At 44.0% G+C, this 15,746-nt stretch overlaps 2 protein-coding genes across 2 annotated transcripts in view; both read left to right on the plus strand.

Annotated features, from left to right (window-relative positions):
- The window catches only part of LOC8026591 (leucine-rich repeats and immunoglobulin-like domains protein 3), a 125,411-nt gene that overhangs the window by 89,030 nt on the left and 20,635 nt on the right, over positions 1-15,746 (plus strand). The window contains exons 3-9 of the mRNA XM_042291820.1: positions 12,430-12,501; positions 12,607-12,678; positions 13,003-13,137; positions 14,595-14,738; positions 15,064-15,207; positions 15,305-15,376; positions 15,545-15,616. Coding sequence (XP_042147754.1) covers positions 12,430-12,501; positions 12,607-12,678; positions 13,003-13,137; positions 14,595-14,738; positions 15,064-15,207; positions 15,305-15,376; positions 15,545-15,616 — 711 coding nt within the window. The remainder of the gene's footprint in view (positions 1-12,429; positions 12,502-12,606; positions 12,679-13,002; positions 13,138-14,594; positions 14,739-15,063; positions 15,208-15,304; positions 15,377-15,544; positions 15,617-15,746) is intronic.
- Positions 3,061-11,936, plus strand: LOC115327774. The gene is made up of 8 exons (XM_040222513.1): positions 3,061-3,502; positions 5,381-5,508; positions 5,575-5,815; positions 5,882-6,276; positions 7,575-7,710; positions 10,209-10,283; positions 11,042-11,165; positions 11,835-11,936. The coding sequence occupies exons 1-8, from the start codon at positions 3,322-3,324 to the stop codon at positions 11,893-11,895; spliced, it is 1,341 nt and encodes a 446-aa protein (XP_040078447.1). The 5' UTR covers positions 3,061-3,321; the 3' UTR covers positions 11,896-11,936.

A 15,746-nucleotide genomic window follows, 5' to 3' on the forward strand; every position in this document is an offset into this window, starting at 1 on the left:
TAGTAGACCGTTTTTCTCCTCCGCTACGGTATCCCCGAAGAAAACACCGCAGTTGCGCATGGGCGCTGCCAGCCTTATCTGCATAGTTCAAGGTCGTGTGACGGATTACGGAGCGCTATCCGGGTGCTTAGAGGGCTGAGGAAACGGTCTACTACAATTCCCCAATAAAATGCCGTCGTGCGCTCGTATCTTTTTTTATTTATTATTCGGCGAACGCGATCGCGTGCACGCGTGTTTTAAATATTGAGTGCTATTTCACGCGCATTATGCTGCGAAAACGGGCGAACCCGCTTTGCGGCGGGGATCCCGTTGCAAATGTGTTTGAGCCTTAAATCAGGGCGGAAATATTCTCTAGAATATAAATGCCGATTGCAATAATTATATATTACCGCCAGTGTGCTTTTACAGCAGAGCAGCACCAGGGCATTGACTCAGAGTAATGACTATAGGGGTTCACTAACACACTCGGGGAATCGATGGTATTTATGTCACACACTTTGTAATTATATATGCCGTAATATGAATGTATAAAATGAAGAAAGAAATGGGGGGAGGGGTGACGACAATCTTATGATTGTCGTCACGACATGCACTATACATACAAATACGAAATATACCAACACGCTCGTTTTCAATTTTGTATGTAGGTGCGTTTCCTGACAATAAAGCTTCTATTGTATTCGCACAAAAGAAACACACTTCACTAGTACAATCGCGAGTTTTAGCAGATCGTGTTCAAAGGCTCGACACCACTCCTGACGCGCGCTTCATATATATATATATATATAGCATGCTTGTTTTGCTTTAAAAAAATAGCCTCTCGTGATATTTATTTACGATATAAATATCTACACTGTCTCACTCCCAAGCGATTATCAAGATCTCCGTTTGAATCTAGAAGCAGTAATAGCATTCCAGAAGAAGAGCTTGAAGAACATAATCCAGAGAAAGCCAAAATCCCAGTGAGTCTTGTGCGGTACCATACCCATCACAAGTTTTCAAATTAGTTGTATCCACTTCTTTCCCAATTTACATGGCTTCGAGAATAATGTATTCTCTCTCCCAATTTCTGTGGAAGGTTATCAAAAGACCAGGCACGATGGGGTGTGTACCTTGCAAAAAACTTAACTTTTCCGACAAAAAAAAAAAAAAAAAAAACACCTTTTAAAAAAAAAAGAAAAACAGAGCTGGTGATATTTGCATTGCAGCAGCAAACTTTTTTACTTTACCTGCAATTAATGAAAACCGGAACTGACGGTAAATAAAGCATTTTCACCCACTATATAGAAATAAACAAGCAAGTCTATACTGAAGTAATCAAACAGCGCATTCGTTTTAGGACTGAATATCGCTTTGAGAACGCGCGTGATTCTTATATTTCAGTAACGTTCTATGTGATAGCTATGTGAATGTGCAGGCTCCTGCTTTTATTAATTTCGCGAAACGCAACATTAAAGTTTTTGTATACGCGTAGTATTTTTTTGCGAACGGAATATTTCAGTGTTTTCAAACGCTGACATAATGGGAATTCCGGACAAAATGTTTGAAATGGTCCCAAATACATTTTGTGGGGTTTAGTATTGGTCCTAATTTTTTTATTGGCTTTATACTTGATAAAGTCCGAACGTATAAGATAAATATTCGCATAATACAATACGAATTTTATTTGGGAAATAAACATTTCACTACATAAAGGAAATGGTGGTAAATGTGCCAGACGCATGGCTTTCACTCAGCACGTCTTCTTGCTCTTTTGAACTAACGTGGAACTTCATTAAAACCTTGTTCACATCATCGAATTAAACTTTAAAGCTTGGACGCTACAAAGTAGAAGAAACACACATATGGGACGGGCGCCTGTCCTGTGTGTTTGTTTCTCCAAAAGTGCCCCGTGTCAAGCGTCTTTTTTTTTGTTTCGTTTGTTTCTTGTTGTTATGAAGCGTTCGAGCTCACTGGCATTGCTGCAGATGTAATGCAGCATCCACACTATACTTCGTCTCACCTTAGTATGGACTATACTTCGACTCACCTTAGTATGGACTATTGTTAGCCGCGCGTGCTAAAAGCGCGAGCTAGTTGCTTCGAACGAAGCAACTAGCTCGCGCTTGCGGCTGCATGAGCGCTCGTGCAGCGAGTGCTCCAGTCAAGGTGGTCAAGGTTAGCCGCTCGCGCTAGCACAGCATTCGCGGTTAGTCCATGCTAAGGTGAGACGAAGTATAGTGTTAGCCGCGCGTGCTAAAAGCGCGCAAGCTAGTTGTTTGGAATGAAGCCTCGGCGGCTGAACGAGCGCTCGTGCAGCGGGTGCTCCAGTCAAGGCCAGCCGCTCGCGCTAGCACAGCTTTCGCGGTTAGTCCACAAGCGGATGTTTTCAGCATCAAATGCGCGTGTATTTGAACTGGATCTTTAAGCGGTCGCGTTCGCAACCGCCCCCGCGAAGGCGATTCATCTTCCAATAGCGCATTAAAGTTGAGCACAGAAGCAATGTGATTTTCATTAGGTATCGGAAGCCTTTGAGCAATGAAGATGCGAGAGCCAGATATTTCATAATCCCCTCCGTCGTACTACAAAATTCGCATCATACGAACATTGAATGTCTGTTTAATAGAACTTCAAAGTAGCACCTCATTAAATATTAAACTGTGTCTAAAATTCATTTGGGATCATTCTGTCCGGGATTGCACTTGGAACCAATTTGTCCGGGGGCATTTTAGCGAGTGTCGAAATCTCGAAAAATAAGTCGCTTGCAGATGCAATAGATGACACATTGAGAAACTACATCAAAATAAAACAAATAACGAGCAATATTTAGCGATTTTTTATCATCCCGCAAAGTATACACGAAGCGAGTGTCAGAAGTAAAAACATAATATAGAAAAAAGGTGAACCACTCTGCCCCTTCGAAAAGCCCAAATCGCATCGGATATCACGCCAAGCGGCCAAGCCTTCTACACGCCAGCGCGTGCATGACGGCGAGTCACCCACCACATCCGGGTAAAAAAAAAAATTTTTTTTTCCTTTTTTTTTTGGGGGGGGGGGGGGGGGGGGGGGGGGGACAATGAATGTAGTTCGCCTCTCCTTTCGCGGAAAGACACAATTTCGCAGTGCAAACGCTTACCAGCATAATTTCCAATCTGCTCACCCTGTGGCGCCACCAAAAAGTTTGATAATCGCTGTTATTTTTGTTTTGGCTCCATTACCGCAATCCAAAGCCAAGCCAAGCAAACTGCCGATCTGATCCCCGGCCATTGCCAAACTTCTTTGTCCGTCCACTACGTATTTCACTCGCCGTGTGTTCCCTGTTCCAACCAATCTGCATATGAAATGATTACCCACGCGTACGTACGATACGTGGATGATAGTACCCACGCAATTGTGCCCATCTCGAGCATCAAAGATTTTCATCCGAGTGGGCCCACCGACTTCAGCGACAAAACGAAGTACTACGTAAGATGGCATGCTGGCGACAGTGAATTCTACAGAGCCCGGATACTTCTGTTGGGAGGTAGGTGTCAATGATTAAGCCGCATACGCTGCGATCGGGAAATTATATTTCCCACCCCTCGTTTGCGCCCGGTAATCAATGACTAACAACCGCGCATAGCTCGCGAGTGTCGTCGTTGCTGGGTACTGAAAATGATTTCTATTTGCTAATTCCTTCGAACCACGAGTTCTGCGGTGCGCAATTCTCACGACGAAGCCAAAGCTCGTGGCAGATAAAATACCGGTATGACCGCGAATGACATGGCGTGCATTTGTATTGCGGAGGCTATGGTATTGCACGTGTACGTTCTACCTGCAGCTTCTGCTAGCGCTAGCGTGGGCGGTCGTGATTTCAATAATGCTAAAGATATGGCGTACATCACTGTGTCTAAATATATGGCGGATGTACCCGGTACGGGGAGTTTTAACTTCTAAAGATACGGCGGACGTTCTAGCACGGATCATGGTAACATCGAACGCACCCGCTGGTTTAGGAGCAGTCCAAAAGCGCTCCGTGCTCGTGCCTTCTTGCGCTTGTATTAAAATAAATAACTAAAAAAAAAAAAGCTAAAAAAAAAAACGTTTTGCAGGCGCGCGGCCGCCGCCGCCGTCGTGTGCGTGTAAGACACTGTACTACTACACTAGGCTACACATGTCGTGTGCCTGCCCTGTGTGTCGGTAAATAAAAGCTTGGGACAAGTTTACGGCATTTAGTAAATTTGAAGCTGATCCAAAACAGTTTTGTGTATACGGCTGTCAATCCATCACAGCAGATTGGCAGGCGGGAGCTGCTGTCCACCGACACTAGCCGATGTAAGTCGTTTTCATGTCCGTACAGACCGCATACAGGCAAAACTTCCGAGCACCAAGGAAACAGCACCCAGGTTGGTACTCTAAACAGCTAGCTGAGTGCCGAGCACTTCAGACATGGTCGGAGAGTGAGCACAGACTAAAGCGTGAAAAACATGGTGGGTCATCCGTGTTTACATGCCAGTGATAAGCATTTAATTTTAACAGTTAGTCTGGTGCCCTGAATGCAAAGCTTCACTTTCGCGCTAAAAAAATTTGCCGGGCACGTCTGCTGTACTTTTAAAACCCCGTGTTCTGGTTATGTCCGACATATCTTTAGATTTCGGGTCCATCTGATCTCTTTACACATACCGTTTATGAATACCAGGTGTTTCAGAGAAAGTAGGTAGAAGTGTTTTTCTCACCACAAAGATAATGTATGGGCGCCATGAGCTCGAAACTGCCAGGATGTAGCCTTTGTCGTTGGAACAAGATGCCAGTTTCAAAACAGTATGATCTGACTCAGTTATAGGCAATTTCTGAAAACGTTGTATTAGAAATTGCCGGCCATTGGTGTTTGTGAATAAGAGACGCTACCAAGATGCAACACATTGGTCATTGAAATTTTCAGAAAATTGCTTCAATGTTTTTAATCAGATCACTCTATGTTCCAAAATTTTAGCATGTTGCATGAACTGCTAGGGTTACGTTCTGGTGAAATCTGAGCTGGCCATGATCTGTAGTTTATTTTTGTGGTGAGAAAAACACTATTATCTTTTCTCGAAAAGATGCAGTACATTGGCAACTTATTTTTGTAAAACTGAATGTCGTTTTAGAGCTGAAGCTAAAGCTTTCGCCGGAAAACTTTATCAAGATAGAGGACACACTAGAAATTCGTCTCTCAAACCGGATATGACCGGGTGCCCAGGGTAACTAAGACATAGCATAGAATTGTTTGACAGCTGTAACAGCATACTATTTAACGTTAAGATCCTTTGTTGAAAAGCTATCTGAGGATTTACCTGATGATTAAGTTAATATGATCTGTGAAAGTCTTCAGCAGCACTCTGCCCCCGTGTTTCATACAAACATACTTTTATCCATCTTATAGTCTCTGAAGAGGATGTCACGGTGAAACTAAAGAACGGGAGACTACGTGTCCGTAAAGTCATCGAGAGCTCCGACTACTCTGAAGAGGATTCACTGACCACCGAGAAGGAGAATGTCAAGGCGCAGAAGGTAACATTATTATACCATGGGGTTAGGTGTAGATGAACCAAATTGATAAAGCTTTCCCATCTGCAGAAACACATGAAAGAGAGACAAGCCACATCAACGAAGGCGGACTTGATGCGGATACTTGAGCTGAAGAAAAAACAAGCGACTGCAAAAAAGCCAGAGGCCAAGGGGGACCTCGAAGAGCTGCAAGCCAAGTATGACAGGGCGCAAAGGCATATCACACGGTTGGAGAGGGAGCTCAGCCAAGTTAGGCAGCTCAACATTAATCTGCAAGAGATTGTAATAAAGAAAGTGCAATCTTTAAAAGGTATGGGATTATAAAGTCCATTATATACAAGCATAGGATGTAATCTCGTGTTCAATGCCTCTGCAGATGAAGAAAAAAAATGTCAGTGCCAAAAAAATGAGCGTGCTGCATTTGGCTTTGACGCTGCAACTGGCCCTGCCCTGGTGGGTGCCCTCCCTGCCCCCGCTGTTCGTGCCCCTGCCCTGCCAGCTGCCTGTGCCCGTGTCCTGGCTGCTCCTGTCCCTATGGCCCTGGCTGCTCCTGTCCCTGCGGCCCTGGCTGCTCCTGTCCACGCGGCCCTGGCTGCTCCTGTCCCCGCGGCCCTGGCTGCTCCTGTCCCCGCCGCCCTGGCTGCTCCTGTCCCCGCGGCCCTGGCTGCTCCTGCCCCTGCAGCCCTGGCTGCTGCCCCTGAACTTGCCGCACTGCCAATTGCAGACCGTGCTGAACGGGACGCTCGCTTGGCAGAAAATGATGGTCATATGGTATGCTTGTGTAAAAGATTGTCTTTCCTCAAAGAATGTCTAAATAAGCAGTACTGACGACTATCAATTTTAAGGCTATTTCAGACAGTAACGTTTCGGACGCCTTGCTATGTGCTGGGAGGGGATCCTTTTATTGTAACAGGACTATGATACTCCTGGTCATAATGGTAGCTAGCATCATCACGAGCGGTCGCAGTGGGTTGCATTGTAGAAAAACATACATGTGTCAAAGGTGCTTTACACAGTAGGATCTCTCCTAGAAACCAACCTGAATCAATATCATTCGGTAAGCCATACAGGCTTACTGAGTGTGACAGAAGCATAGGCCTTTCTTCGTATTGAGCGCTTCATGGTTCTAGATCGTCGCGAAAAGTTGTTAGGAAATCATGATGGATGGATCAAATGCACATTTAGTTTCTTAAGGCTTGCTGTCATTTTATAACTAATTTTTCTAAACTCATAATATATTGCCTCTCTCCCCCCCAATTGGCATCCCTGCTCTGAACACACACACTGCAATCAGGAAAGTGCTGAAATAGCGTCTGTAGCACTGCTTCACATGAAAGGGGGACTACGGAGGTTTCTGAGATTGTCTCGTTATGACGTAACTCAATCTGCATGCTCTAAGCATTCCAAGAATGACAATCATGTGCGATTTATTTCACTATAAAAACGCTATTGAAGATTATGAATATCAGATTTACAGATAGCGCCACCGAACCCAGGCGAATGTGGTAGAACGACAAACAGCACCCGTCAATCAATCGTGAGCGTTAACTTGCCGTGTGGACAAGCAGAACAGGTAGGCTGCTTGTCTGCACAACAAGTCATCGCTTGCGACTGGCCGACAAGCGCCATTCGTTGTCTGATCACATTCGGCCAGGTTCGATGGCGCTATCTCTAAGTCAGATTCGCAACCTTTGAATACATAGTTTATAGTGAAATAAGCTGCACATCATTGTGATTTTCGGGATGCTCGGAGCATGTAGATCTAGTTTCAGCCATAATGAAACAATCTCGCCTCTGCGGTGCCCCTACAACACCCCAAGCGTGCACGCACGTATGTGTACATGCACACCCTCTCGTGATTTTCCCATGTCCATCTCTCAAAAATTCTTGGGGAGAACCTTGGGTCATAGGATAGTTAGATCTATTATTAACAATTCATGCAACTTTGGGGACCCCTAGCATCTGGGAATGGCAGTATTTCCATATCTGTGCTCAAATATACAACGATGGGCTTTTTTAATTTTGATCTTGGCTTTTTCTTTTATCATTTGGATGATCTTGTTTTGCAGGTGGACATCGGAAACGGTGTTCTTGTGGACCAGGCATCGTTGCTTCTGGCACAAGGGAAAAGAGATGCCTTGTTTGTGAAGGACCTGGCTGTGGCTGTCTTCGGATCTCGGCTGCTAATGGACAGTTCGGTCCTTGGTAAGCAGAACCGCATTTTTATTGGGAGTATGTTGTATGTTGCTGCATGGAAATTTATATTGTTTCTACGAAACATAGTGCCATATTTTCCAGTCTATAGTCTACACTCGGTATATAGACGCTTGGCACCCGCTCTAAATTAGAGCCACTGTAACTGACTTTCCCATATCTCGCCGAGAGGGAGTGCCAAAGAAACTAGTGGTGACAAGTCAAAACAGCCTGCATTGGTAAAAGGAACCCTGTAGTGTCTAGAAAGGCATCGAGTTCTTGTATGACCGCAGTGGTGATGGGAAGCAACTTAAAGGGACCATGAAATTACCTTTTTACTTTTGCCAATTCACTTTCACATTAAACCTTCAATGTTCACTGCACGCCGAACAGGCATCCGTTTGGTTGATTAACTTCTACACAATAAATTATTGAAAGTTTGAGTTTTTCTTCCTCTCCAAGTCGCCTCAAAACAAACATCGCAGCTGAGCGAAATTCAATTAGATGTGTTGCACTACAGCGACAGCATGGGACTGGTCCCATACAATGGTACGAAGCGCAGCAGGTCATCAGCACGGCAGGCGCTTCTTCGCCGTCAGCCGTTTCCGCGGTATCTCTAAAGGGATGCGCTGTCACTCATTGGCGTGGCAGAAAGTGCAGAGAGTTTTTTCTGGGCTCAGGCTTTATTAACTTTTACTTTGTCAGGATAGGCTCGCAGGACAGAGTGGATGAAAAGAGAAAAGAATATTTCTGATGTCTTGGGGTGCCACCACAACATCGCCGCACAAGTAGATGGATCTTCCCTTCTAGGCCGTGCTGGGTTATCATCGTCTAGCGACGAAAATTCAGTCAAGGATAGCACTCTACGCAGAACGATGCTCTTCCACTACGCCGACCTTGTCAACCATCACCACTGACGCCTTGTTTCTCTAGCAGAGAGCAACTGCGCAGGCACGGCCTTATTTTACCGCACAATAGATGGCGCACAACTCCTAGCATTATAAAATTTAGCAATTTCCATCACATTGCTAATTATTCAACAAAATATGCATCAGAATATCCTTTAACAAAGCTTTTAATAAACATTAGCTGGCTATTTATTGTTTATGATCGCGGTGCTGGTGAGGTAGGCTCTTATCCAATAGGCGACGTATAGATTTGGCTGACGTGCCGTGGCACCCGTGGATACATCGCAGTGAAAAGGCAGAGAGCTTTTGAAGGAAAGAAGGCGCAAAACAGGCCGGTTTTGTTTTGGAAGTTTTATAGCGAAGAATTTTTTGGCTCTCTGTTCTTGTGTTTTTTTGTTTTTTTTTACACCCTTAACGACGTGCGGTGGATGAAAGTTGATTTCAAATTCATTTAATGGTCCCTTTAAGTAAAAGGAAACTGAAAGTGAAGGTCAGCTATGGCCATGTCATGCACGTCTGCTGTAAATGGTGTATAGTCCTTGGAGAAAAATTCAGGCTGAAAATCTGCTTTGTTGTGGCGAGTTCAGCTGGTAGATCTGGACCACTTCCCAAAATCCTCGAGGGAGGAGATAATCTGTTACGTGGAGCATCCTCAAAATCGACCAGCCATAGGTATACCCCCACAGTTTTGGAGCGGCCCTACTGACGTGCACCGAAGACGGAGGAACGTTTTTTTGCAATATTTCATGGCTGCTGTTCGCGTAGCTGCAGCCTCAGTTCTCTGATGAATCACTTTCATACAGCAGCAGCAAAGCCGCACGCAAGTTCAGTGCAGATGCTCTTTCACACAACAACCCAGACACATGTCTGGCAGGACCAACAGGACGAGTGAGCGGAGCTTTAGTGACCTTGTCTCAAGAGGGATTTCTGCGTCTGGGTTGTTGTGTGAAATAGCTTCTGTGCCAGACTTGCGTGCGGCGTTGCTGCTGCTTTGTGAAAGTGACTCATAAAAGAACTGAGGCAGCGGCTTGGTGAGTGGCAGCCGCAGAATATTGCGAAAAATCGTTTCTCCGTCTTTGGTGCGTGTCGGTTGGGCCGCTCCAAAGCTGTGGCAAATGCAGCCTGATGGTGGCCAACTTGATTCGAGTCCATGAGTTTAAGATGCGCACTTCAAAAGGAGGTCTTTAGAGCGCGTCAAGTCTGACAGCTGAATTCACCATTAGACATTATAGACAAGGGATATTTGTGGACATGTACCCCTCTCATCGGTCAATACCAGAGCTTCTAAAGATTTATCTTGACACGCATTGGTTGCTTGGGGGCACCCAGGCAAACCGTGTGCCACTTGCAACATATCAAAAGACTTGGCGATGCATTGAGTTTGATTTTGCGGTTCTTACTTAACGTCCCTGCATAAAATATTGTGAACACGGCAATCTGATTGGAGCAGTCTGGAGGTAACAAACAATCTAATCCGCAACTGAAGATAGTCTGCACAGCATAAAGTATGCATGAGCCTTTAGACATGTATAGTCTAGAAAATATGGCAGTGTTTATCAGAGGTGGAAGCATCTGATTAACCTTTTATGAATTATTTCTAAGGACGTCATTGCCCGAAGAAGCCAGGCCAAGAGAGGAAGCCGGCCCTCTGCCCCACCAAACTCTCTGTCCTGAAAAGTGAGTAGTATTTTTTATTGCACTTCACAGCTGTAGCTGTTCACTTTTTTTTGTTTGCATTGAATTTGAGCTGCTTTCTTTTATGTAAGCTTAACTGCACACAGAAAAGTATTAAAAGCCATTGCAGTTTATTATGTGGCATATCTTTACAATACTAATATGCTTATGCAATGAAACATTGCGTTTCCACAATGGGCACCATTATTTGCCTAGGTCGATAGGAGCTTTTTCCGGTGTCTTTCCTTGCTGTTGCTATGACTTTCCTGTCAGCAGGTCATGCCATTGAAATAATCAGCCTCGGGGTGATGTAGTGCAGCACAGCTGCATTGATGGGGCCTGTGCTCAAGCAGAGCCTAGGTGCTTTCTTAAAATCTATCTTTATGTCACACTTCAAAGATAAATTCCACCAGCCAGTTTTGCAAGTCCACCACTGCTGTGATGCATTACAGGAACTTTATTCTTTCCACACGCGTGACAAGTCATGAGCGTGAAGCATGCACCTAAGAGTTTGAGAGATTGGTCTATTGTATTGTCATGATGTCATACTTGAACGGCTTCATGCCACCTTGTACTTCAACATCTTTGTGCTACCAAACAGCAGTCTTAAGCAGCAGACTGTTCTTTGAAAAGCAGAGTCGTGGTTGCTAGATTGTAGCTGCTATTTCATTATAGTAGTCAATCTTCACTCATTTTATTGATTTATACTCAAGTTTTCTGATGCAACGGTTTTGAGCCAAGTACCTTACTTTTTCATGCAGATGTCTACGTGGCTCGCCTTGTGAACAAAGGCATGCCGGAGAGGTTTGCCAAGGCCGGAGCCAAGGATGTCACCAGATTTATTAATGAAAAAATCACTGAGCTGAGGAGGCTTGACTCTAGGAGGTGCGTTATGTTTGTTTCATTTCTTCTCAAGGCAACATTCATCTTTTTCTTTTTAGCAGGCTTTCTTGGCAAATGCTGTAACTATGTGGTATATGTGTATAGTTACAGCATATTAGCGTGTAACCTCTTGCAGCAGAGAATGCCTCAGTGGTTCATAGGAAACAACTAGTCGTTGAGTATCCAAAATATGGAATCAGACTTAGTCAACATGGTAGCAGTTATTCTTTGCAACCACCAGAATTTGCCCATTGATTATGAATGTACTACACATACTGCCGAATGCTCTCCTTCAGGCAAAATAGAATTTTTATGGATCCATATTTCTGACTACCGTAGAATACCGTGCATCCACCCATTCTGCACTAAGCGCCCACCCCCAAAATATGAAACATCTGAAAAAATATGCACAGTACATATATATGTAAAATTGATGACCTCACATCTTCAAATTTTGAGTGGGCGCTTGCTGGGCATTCTACGGCAGTCCAAAATGCTGCCTGCAAATCCTTGTCGGGCGGCTTTGGCCGCCTTTTGCTGCAGCATCGAAGACTTGATTATAAATAAATGAAGTCAGGTTTTATGGAGGGAAAACATTATTGTTCTTTATCGCAAGCTAAATATGAACACTTATATCCCATTAAGTAATTTAACCTATATTGGTGTTTCTAGGAAAGCTGCACAGGAAAAGTTTGACCTGGAGGGAGGTGTGGAACCGGAGGGCAACGCCTGAGCAACAGAGGAGGCCGAATGAGTTCATTTCAATAAAAATTTCAAAAATCATCTACTAGTGTTTCATTGTCTAGTTATCACAAGCCATAAGCAGTTTTCCCATGTGGTGGTGCTCAGTTAGTTCCAATTAGCAACACTCAATTGGGTTTCGACAATTGGAACCAATCAATATTTTTTTAATGAGGAGTCCAAAACTGCAAAACGATTTTCCCAATTGGTCGTGCCCAATTGGTTCCAATTGGCCATGCTCAATTGGGTTTTGACAATTGAAACCAATTGGGATTTTTTCAATGAGGAGTCCGAAATCACAAATGGTTTTCCCAATTGGTCATGCCCAATTGGTTCCAATTGGCATGACCAATTGGTCATGCTCAATTGGTTTTCGACAATTGGAACCAATTGGGATTTTTCAATGAGGAGTCCGAAATCACAAACGGTTTTCCCCATTGGTTCCAATTGTCAGAAATCAATTGGACCCAATGGTTATTTTTACCTGGGAAGTGAGCTTGTCTTTCTCTTTTTTCGTTTTCTGCAGAGACCTAAGCCACAACAACCTTTCCAACCTGGATGCCATTGGAGTGCAGCAGGTTCCATCTCTCAGGCAGCTGTGAGTGCCTTGTTCGTTTTGTTTGTCTTGTAGCAGGTGCCATTTATTCATCTTCCTTCCATCAGAGAGGCTCGTGTCTTTATGCCCATGCTCATACTCTTTCAGAAAAATATCGCACAATCATCTGATCGAAATTCCTGACCTGGGCAACCTTCAGCATCTTGGAGAACTTCATCTGTAAGTCAACAGCAAGATTTTACGAAGGCTAGCAAGCGAGAGACGTCAGTTATATAGTATTGCTTCATAGAAATATATAATTTTGAACCAAACAGGTTGCTATCTAAATATATAAACACAAATTTCTGTGTCATTGCCCTTTTTATTTATTGCAGTCATACAATTGAGATCTTGCACATTGCAGTGAAGTAGCAAAGGTTGTCAGGAGGCTACCAAGCTTTTTTTTCCTCGCAATGATTCAGCCAATCAACGATCTCCACTGCTAGCTTCTGCAGAGCAAAGTTCCATTTTTTTTTTTTTGTTTTGTTTTCTTTGCTCGCCTAGGGCCCACAATGAGATCCAGAGCCTGGGGCAGAACCTGCTCAAGTACCCGAGTCTGAGGAGTCTCGACCTAAGCTTCAACAAGATCACAGTCATCCCCATGGGCGTCTTTACCAACAGCTCCAGGCTGCTTCAACTGTGAGTTGTCGGGAAGTGTTCAACATTTGGGATTCACCAAGGGTGAAAGCTGAAATAGTTTGCAATCATCTCTGAAGCACCGTAGAAAGTCTTGCTTTTCTTGTTTTGTTGCAGAACAAGACACTGAATTCTGCTTCACTAGAGTGAACCCTCAGAAGGAGCTTCTCTAAAGTGTCTCAGTTATAGTCAGCATTGCTTACAAACGAGACCGGCACATCTGCTTTCTTGTGAAGCATCTGGAGAACAAGTGGATCACTGTAAACTAAAGAAAGAGACTGGGGAATAGCCATTAGTTCAGAAGATGCTTGTTTTCATAAATGTGATGTGTGCTGTATTGGGCACCTGTAAAGAGTTATGGCTGGTGCTGCAGGGTAAGGGGCATAGTTGTTTTGCGGGAATATTTGTCCAGACACACCCCTTGTCTCGTCACTCGCTGGGCATCTTCCGCAGGGCTGCCAACTTGAGGGAAATTTTCCAGATTAAGGTAATATTCAGCTCTATGTGGGAATAGGAAAATCTTGCTAGAGTGAGGGAAATTTCGGGCACCGTATATATCTAGAATTTTATAGGTCAATTATGGTTTTTTTTTTCTCCCAAGATAACATCGAATTTCAGTGGCTTTGGCTATATTTTGGTTATTCCCTCAGCCGTTTGGTGGTTTGTCGTGTGACCATCTGGCAAAACTGAGGAGCACTCGAACAACCTTTTTCGGCAAAATCACTTTTCATTGCCCCCCGTGAGAACCATAGAGGGACCAGCCAAGTCGAAGCTTCTGAGAGCTCCGCTGTGCCTTGAAAAAGAAGCTTGAGTACAAGAAGAAATTCTGTCATGTATGGAGATACAGACTTATGTGTCCAAGATGCGGACTTACCATGATTATTAATGTTTCGTGAAATGCCGTGCGCGAAATGGTACTTACTGTCTGTTTGAGTTCGGGAAATCTCGCTTGTTTTACACCTTTTGTTTTCAACTATTATAAAAAGTGCTAATGTAGTTATAAAGCAGTACAGTGTTCTGATGGCATGCTTAACATATAATTGAAGATAGGGTTTCATTCGTCAGTTGGAATCTCCTGGTAACACTTCCCTTTGCCAGACTTCACTTTGGCCACGGTTTTGGCCCCATAAACTAATTTTTGTGAAACGTATGCGAGGCGTAAAGGCTTTATAATATATATCTCATCGTAAAAATGGGAGTGATACAGAAAACATTGAATATTTAGTATTGTATAATTATTTGGGCGAGGGAAATTTCGGCAGAAATAGAGAAATTTCAGGCGTCTGCTAGGCAAATTTTGACTTTCCGTGTTGGCACCCCAGCATCTGGGGCTAGTTTGTAAACTACGTCGGAATTACGTTTGGGAGAATACGGTAGTCCTTTCTGGTTCTGCTTCAATAGAGTATAGTTTAGTTGTGGTAATCCATTTGTTTGTCTGTTTCGTGTGTGCTGTTGTGCAGGTCTCTAAACTCTAACAAGGTGTCGAGCGTAGAAAAGGGTTCCCTGGACAACCTGACGAGCTTGGAAACATTGAGGCTCAACAAGAACCACCTTGTTACCATTCCCAAGGACCTGTTTCTCAAACTGCAGGCCCTCAAGCAGCTGTGAGCTCATTTGTCGTCTTTTGAAACATTTGTGACATCAGTAGCTCACAATAGCTTCACAACTTTGATGTAAATGTGTCAAAACAAGATAGTATGACTGAGACATATAAATGAAGGTGTATTCTTGCACATTAAGTACAAATTGTTTGCTGCATTTTTGAAGTTTCGCTTTTCTTCAAACAAATAGGGTTCTTTCGAAGAAACCATAGTCAATTCAAATATGGGAGATGGCAAAATAGAATTCAGTGCTTGCGGATAATATTAGGTCAGCATTCATAACTGACACCTAATTGTTGCGACCACTTCTATCTGTTTTTGCCCTCAGAGAACTGAACAAAAACCGAATCCGAGCGATTGAGGGCCTCAGTTTCAAGGGTCTGGAGTCGTTGGAGTCCCTGAGTCTCCGCAGGAACAGCATCAGCCACCTGTCCGACGGGGCCTTCTACTACCTTGGCAAGATCCAGAACCTGTGAGTGGCCCACGTTGCACCTTCAAGACATTGATTGGATCACACGCTCCCAGAGAACTCTGAAATAATAGACTGTTGCATGATTTTTTCTGTGCAGAAACCTCGACTTCAACAACATCACAGTTGTGACCAAGGGCTGGTTGTATGGCCTCTCTGCCTTAAAGTTGTTGTAAGTTTTTGTTTTTGTCTCCCGTTTTTGTTTACCTTCCATTGTTCGTCCCTGACGGGTAATAGTAATTGAGATAATAACTCGTTTCTTTACAGGGGAAGAATGAATTAACTGTGCCACTGAAGTGTCTGCTGTCCCCGATAACTTTGCTTTATTTTGTTCCTCTAGGAACCTGACCGGCAACAGCATCACCGAAGTGGGCATGGACGGTTGGGAGTACTGCCGGAAGTTGACACACTTGTGAGTGTGACTTAGTTTCATTCTGGGGGTCGGTTTGCTTTTATGGGAGTGCAATTCATGTCTCCTCATGAAGGTGATCACGGGAAACACCTCTTGGAATTGCTTTGAGAGAGATCGTCGGCTGACGGTC

Source organism: Ixodes scapularis, unplaced genomic scaffold, assembly GCF_016920785.2.
Source record: "Ixodes scapularis isolate PalLabHiFi unplaced genomic scaffold, ASM1692078v2 PGA_scaffold2__306_contigs__length_199485367, whole genome shotgun sequence".
Lineage (NCBI taxonomy): Eukaryota > Metazoa > Arthropoda > Arachnida > Ixodida > Ixodidae > Ixodes > Ixodes scapularis.

Bases quoted from the DNA above. Each gene is read 5' to 3' on its own strand.
- LOC115327774 (XM_040222513.1), top strand. From the start codon at position 3,322: ATGATTACCCACGCGTACGTACGATACGTGGATGATAGTACCCACGCA. The intron at 3,503-5,380 runs GTAGGTGTCAAT...TCCATCTTATAG, and splicing joins CCGGATACTTCTGTTGGGAG to TCTCTGAAGAGGATGTCACG. The intron at 5,509-5,574 runs GTAACATTATTA...TCCCATCTGCAG, and splicing joins AGAATGTCAAGGCGCAGAAG to AAACACATGAAAGAGAGACA.